The sequence below is a fragment of the Populus trichocarpa genome, chromosome 18, assembly GCF_000002775.5.
Source record: "Populus trichocarpa isolate Nisqually-1 chromosome 18, P.trichocarpa_v4.1, whole genome shotgun sequence".
Classification (NCBI taxonomy): Eukaryota; Viridiplantae; Streptophyta; class Magnoliopsida; order Malpighiales; family Salicaceae; genus Populus; species Populus trichocarpa.
The window spans coordinates 13811665-13818665 of NC_037302.2; the positions used below are offsets into that span (position 1 = coordinate 13811665).

At 34.9% G+C, this 7001-nt stretch overlaps 1 protein-coding gene across 1 annotated transcript; it reads right to left on the bottom strand.

Moving 5' to 3' along the window:
• Window positions 1-2505: 2505 nt before the first annotated feature.
• On the bottom strand, window positions 2506-6517 carry LOC7459876 (uncharacterized). Its single transcript, XM_002325168.4, has 5 exons — window positions 5980-6517; window positions 5225-5372; window positions 3307-3527; window positions 3002-3175; window positions 2506-2857 (listed from the first exon to the last, which is right to left on the bottom strand). The coding sequence occupies exons 1-5, from the start codon at window positions 6208-6210 to the stop codon at window positions 2771-2773; spliced, it is 861 nt and encodes a 286-aa protein (XP_002325204.2). The 5' UTR covers window positions 6211-6517; the 3' UTR covers window positions 2506-2770.
• Window positions 6518-7001: the final 484 nt, after the last annotated feature.

Consider the following 7001-nt stretch of genomic DNA (forward strand, 5'->3'; position numbering starts at 1 on the left):
GCCACCCACAAACTGAGAGGACTTCCAACGATCAGGTCATCAGCATCATTGCTATGCTTATGCGTGTACCAAACCTGGTTTAAATTTCTAAGATGAAGTAAGAAACAGACAAGCTGCAGGGCCTGCAGCATCATGTTCAACTTACCATGTAAACCTGGCTTTACAGTCTAAACCTAACTAAATTATCATAGTGAGCTAGCCAAAAACTAGGAAGAAAGAACAGGAGATAGACCAGGACCGCCAGCCTATATTATCTGAAACTAAATAGAAGGGAATTACTTCATCCATACAAAACGTGCAAACCCCGACAGAGATGGCATTTTCCTGATAATAAAGAAAGAAAGCAACATGTGATCGGTAGTGGGGCAAATGATAGGTCTGCACCAGTGGAAACAGAATTTCTCATTTCAACAAAGCCAGAGCTGAAGTTGATGGGCGCTTATCGTGGGGCATGAACGAGCGTGGAACACACTCAAAAGCGCCCTTCAGTACTTCTGTCCTAATTCAACCATTTATTTCAGCTTCATCTCTCTCTTTTAGACTACTGTTAAGGCTTTCCCACGCAGGAAGGCTAATAAAGAGGTTCTACTCCTGGCTATAAGACCCTCCTCGTTACAACTTACAATGTTAACCTATCTGAAAATCGATCCGAGTCGTGCTTGAGCAAGTTAACCTGTACTTTTAGAGAGAATTAATGAAATATCAACTAACTTATAATACTTAAACTTGCTTCTTCTTCTTCTTTTATATTATTTTCCTTGTTGTTTCTGTATCCCTACTTTCGAGGAAAAACTTATTGAATCCTGAGGAATAATCTTATATAGGTAAATATATATTCTTAGGAACAGTATTTATGCACTCCTTAGGTTTTGTGTTGTGAAATCAATTTTCCAATCAGATTGATATTCTTGCCCTTTACGGTAACAACTAATGAAAAAGTAAGAACAATTAACCTGGCGTACAAACTTTTTAGCCATTTTACTTTTTTTTCAACACAATAAAATAACTAAAGTATTCTTAAAAGCATAATTTACTAAGCTGACTTTTTATTTTTTTATCATGTTTTTTTTTTGTTGGGGAAAAATATCATGATTATTCTATAATTTAATTGTTTTTACACTTACTCTTTATATTTTTAAAAATTATAATTTACATCCAAAACTTTGTTAAGTTCATAACATTTTTCATCCTAAATTATCCTATAATTTAGTATATTTTATACTAATCAATGATATAAACTATAATTTTTCAAAACATAAAGGATTGGTGTAAAAATAACTAAACTATAAAATAGTCTGGGTTATTTCTCATTTTGTTATAATTAAATGCTTTGAGGGGTAATTTAGTATTTTAATAAATATAAATATTATTAAAAAAAAGTGATGCACTCATCAGCGAGTGGGTGGTGCCTGTTCACTTTGAGCGGCACGTCCATTGTCGCCTGTTGGCTAAATGCTAAGTGTTGGGATCTCCTCGACGGCCCCTCTATGCCTAGGAGGTGTGTGTAGAGAATGGACCTCTAGTTTGATGCCGATAACCTTTTTTTTCCCCTCTCTTCTCAATTCTTGTGCCAAATCTTAATCTTTTTATTATTATTTGTTTTATTTAAAATAATTTATAAAATTAGATTTTTTTTTATTATCATTGGTTTTTTTTTATATAATCATATTATTTAATTATTTATCTTTATTGAATCTATTGGAATAAATAATCCAAGTTCAAAATTTATCTCTCTTTTAAAAGTGCTATTATCAAACATTATTTTTTTAATTTAAAAAAAATTAACCCAACCGGTGATGTAACATAAGACACCTATATAATATAATCCTAGATGCCAACTTGTATCCTAAAAGATTCCAATAATACATTGGGAGTTTGTGATAAGATATCTTAGCTCATATTAAACACTTTCTTGCCTTTAATTATTTATCTTTATTGAATCTATTGGAATAAATAATCCAAGTTCAAAATTTATCTCTCTTTTAAAAGTGCTATTATCAAACATTATTTTTTTAATTTAAAAAAAATTAACCCAACCGGTGATGTAACATAAGACACCTATATAATATAATCCCAGATGTCAACTTGTATCCTAAAAGATTCCAATAATATATTGGGAGTTTGTGATAAGATATCTTAGCTCATATTAAACACTTTCTTGCCTTGGTTCTTACGAGGAAGAAGCTATTTGTTCTCCTTCAAATGCAACAGAGCTATTGTGAAATTAAGACATACCATAGCTTGCTAACATCTAGGTTGAGAGCAGAACGCCTGAAATCAACCTCAAAGAAGGGCTGAGTAGATCCTAAAGAAGAACGACTTTCATTTACTGCGATCACCTGCAGAATAACTAATCACATCAAAAGAAGATTCTTCTGGGGCAAGAAATTATAAATTTGTTGCCCGCAGCAATTGTTGATCTGCCACCCAGCCGCCCTCCACATGCCTATCCCCATCGTTTTTAGCTCAAATCAACGTTGTGGCGAGGAATGCTGCCAGTAGGTGTACATCAATACCAATCACATATATAAATTATTATTGATAAATGTGTTTATGTAATATAAAACCACAAGCATTTCTGCATTCCAAACATGATTCAAAGTAAAGACACTTGCAAACTAAATTTGTCTTTTGATCAAGGCACCCTTAGGACACGGGGAAGGAAAAAACATAACATGTGCAGTCAGGCACCATATGATAGCTCATAATTGCACTGCCTTGGGATCCTGGCCCACTCGCTTACAATTCATCCGAGAGCCATGGAAGTTTGTTAGAAGACATCAGGGTGGAAACGTCCTGGGATTGAGCTGCTTTGTTGAGCCTGCTTCAGGTGCAATGTCAACGCATAGTTGTTTACCTGGCAAGGCATTACATTAAAAAGGGTCAGAAAATTGGAAGGCAGCAATGTGAAAATTGCTCTGCAGTTAACATGGAAGGGAAGCGTGAAAATTCCACCAAAATGCTAAATCATGCAAATAATTCAGGAGTTAACGAGCTCAACCTCCAAGGTCCTCAACTGGTCCTGGTATTGGGACACCAATTGCTTCAGCTGCTGCATCTCCTGGTTCCTCTCTTCATACTCTTTTTGACGCTCATGCTGAATAGATACTGCTCGCTTGAGAATCGTATTTTCCTGGATCAATGCTTGCACTTGTTCCTTCAAAATCATGTGTTCCTAATACAATAATTAGAAGACAAGCAGAAAAACTTCTCAAAACAAACCCAATATGAATATCTCATCTTCGATGGTCACTGAAAGTTCGCAGAGAGTATAGAAAGAAAATACAGATAGAAGTAATGAAACACCTGGTGAAAGTTTTTAACTGCCTCTGCTCCTGCACGTGCACAGATGGACTTCTCCAGAACTTCCAGTGCCCGAGAAGCACGTGCTCTGGCGTCATCAATATTGGAGGCACTCATCATTTCCCTAACAAAGAGCTCCACCCACTCCGCACCATCCAATGAGAGGTGTGCTGACGCTGACAGATCCTCAGTAGGAGGAGCCTCAGCACCAGTTGTTGCTACCCCTACAACAAAAATCGCTCTTTCCATCAACACACCATCAAAGCCAAAACAGACCAGTATCCCAAGGCCCCGATTATTGAAACATAAAGCAAAGATTATTATTTTATTGTCATTATTTTTTTAATTGGGAACAGTGTTTCACATGGCTATTATGTTTCCTCTTCTTGAAGAGGAAAGCCATTAGGTGTATGCTCAGGATGAAAGCCATAACCATGACTAGTTGACTGCTAACCTTAGTTGGATCAAATGCCAAACCACATTTAAGTCCGCCATCTCAGCTTTCCTTCTAATTACAAATGGATGTCAACAACCTTCCAATAGTAGTCCATTTGAAGAAATTTCCACTGGTTTAATATGCTACATGCAGCTTGTTCTGTTATGGAAACATGTGTATATTCTGTTTAATCACAGAGATCATCTCTTGCACAGGCTTTTTTTTCAATGGCCAAAAGAAGAATATACAGTATACCTAGTAGAATAAGACTGCAAAAAGGAAGAATATACAGTATGACTAGATGAGTATAATAGATGAGAAAGGAAGCAAAAAAGTCACTCCATTCACTCTACATATTAGCTAACGACTCCTTCAAAATCCTCTTAGAATTTCACCATGAAGATGCCAAAACACCGTGCTATAAGAAAACAAAGACCCAAACTGCAAGGATCCTTGAATATCTCGCCATTGAATGATCCAAAACAATGAAACACTGCAGATCTCCGTAAGATCTTGCAGTCTTTCCTCCCATACAAGTTCAATAAAGAAATCAACTAAAGGTTCTCCATGGCATCCAAAGTACCCAGGACTCACCACAAATAGAAAAAAGTCTGACAAATACTCCAAATTCACTGGGCAATGGAGTAGAAAATGACTCTATCTTATGTCACAATCACATAAGGAGATAAGGCCTTGTGGCCTGCTAATATGCAGCAAGTTATTAGTGTTAATTTTAGCAAGCATGACCATAAAAAATTCTAACTAACAAAACAATTTGTTGTGGCTTAATTTTCTAAAGAGTCAAGAAATCAAAACTTGTTTGTCACAAGCTATGCTATACATCTAACACCTCATTCCCTTTAACTCCCGAGGAGTTTGCAGCCTTCATCCATAAAAAAATTATAACACTTCATTCCCTTTAACTCTAACTAACATACATATTTTAGCAAGCATGACCATAAAAAATTCTAACTAACAAAACAATTTGTTGTGGCTTAATTTTCTAAAGAGTCAAGAAATCAAAACTTGTTTGTCACAAGCTATGCTATACATCTAACACCTCATTCCCTTTAACTCATGAGGAGCTTGCAGCCTTCATCCAGTTCACTTCTTATACTTATTTTCCCTTTAAATGTGTATGGGTAAATGTGCAACCAGTTGATTATTTCAAACATGCTGATTAAAGTCATGGTAAATAAACTGTCTACACCTGGTTCTATAATCTCTGAATTACAATTCGACATTATTCACCACATGCGCTCAAACAGGTTTAGCATTCTATAAACCTCCATCGATGCTAGTTCTATAGAAAAAGGGACTAAAAGAGTCTGCAGGGGATAAACCTAGAGGCAAATAGTATAGTAAAACACTCTTAGGTTTAATGTTCCAAACATGCACGCATACACATGATTATTCAAAAATCATCTCAGCCAATCCAAAGCCAGCTCAAAACATTCAACATACCAAAAGTTTTCATATGTGTACCTTGTGCTGGAACATTAGACTCATCAATCACATCAGACTTATCTGCAGCTGCGCTGAAGTTTTCGGCAGATCCTAAACGAAGATCATTCAAACTTCTGATAGCTGAATCCAAATCATCACCACATTCTTCAAGCACTTTCTCTATAAGCTAGAATGATAAGATACCAAAAAGAGTCAGCAAAATACCCAAAAAGGATATGTGACAAACATTGAAAACAGGAAACAGTTGAGCAAATCACACAGTTAATGTATATAACTGGCGATTTAAGCATTACTAGTATTACTACAACCAAATAATTTCCAAGAACACCCTGCTTTCATTCATGATTAATACTCAATAAAGGACCAAATAAAATACACACAAAACAAGCTACTTCCATCGGAAACTGATAAGGGTATATCCACCTTAATCCACAACAAACTCCTAACAACACCAAAACAAAAATTAACTAGCCATAACAAATACAACACTCAAAATCATTTCTATATGAATTCCCACAACTTTTTGTCATAAAAAACAGTATTAAAAAAATATGAAAATCAACTCTTTCGCATTTCCCTGTACAATCATTTCCAATTCCAAATTTCCCAAAACACCACAATCCAAATTGAACAAGAAATCTACCAATCAACTATTAAGTTACAAAAATACCACAAAAATTCAATCGGAATTAAACAAATAAAAAATCAACCAACCAATCATTTTGCAATAATAATAATAAAAAATAACGAAATAACTGAAGAAAGAGCCGAACCTGCTTGTCCATATCAGGGAAAATGGCGGCGAGCTGTTCGATCAAAGTCGAAGAAGATGAAGAAGAAGAACCGAAATTAAACGAAGGCGGATTGGAAGCAAGAGTATTCGATCTAGGAGGAGAAAAACGAACAGGAGAGGAAGAAGAACAACGGATTCTTTTCGACACAGGTGGGCTAGTAACAGTCAGTTCTTCAAAGAAAGATCTCTTCCCGCACACTATTGCAGACATAGTGTTTTTTCCTCCTGATCAAAATTATAAAGATCTCTCCTTTCTCTCTCTCTCTATCTATCTCTCTGCTTAATCCCTGATTTCCTGTTCATACAGCACCAAATCCTCGAAATTGAGTGCTTACAGACGCCGATTACGATGAATCCGATTGATTTCGATCTACAATTTATGTTTGATCGATTGATTTTGGGTTTTCGATGAAAACTAGGGTTTCTCTTATTTTTTCGGGTTTCTATCTACCTAATCTGCTTCTGATTTTCGTTAGTGCCGCTTCGTATTCATGGCCGCAAGGCAAAGGTGGAAGGTGACGTGTTTTTTGGGTTATTTTATAAAAGGAAAGTGTAAACTGCATTTGTACCCCTATAGATTTACAAATGTCTTATTATCATCCATATAGTCTTACGTTTTCTAACATGGCCCTTATGATTTTCAAAAAGTTATCTTATTATTTACTTAGTACTAACCATTACAACTACAGAAGAACAATATTTGATTAGTTTAGTTTTCAATTCTGGATTTTGAGTTTTTCTTAGATTTATTTTTTTTGTGAGGTAATATAATAAATTATAGATTTGAGAGGAAATAATGAAATAAAAGTGATAAAAAATAAAATAAAACATGATATTAAGTAAGAAATAATTTGGATTCTACTCTTTTTAAATTAAGAGTAATATGATATATCATGTTAAGAATATCCGGACTATTGATTTGAATTTTAATATTTAAGATTTTGTTTCATTCAATTGGTGAGTAATTATAATTTTCTTAAAAAGAATTGGTAGTTATTTTTT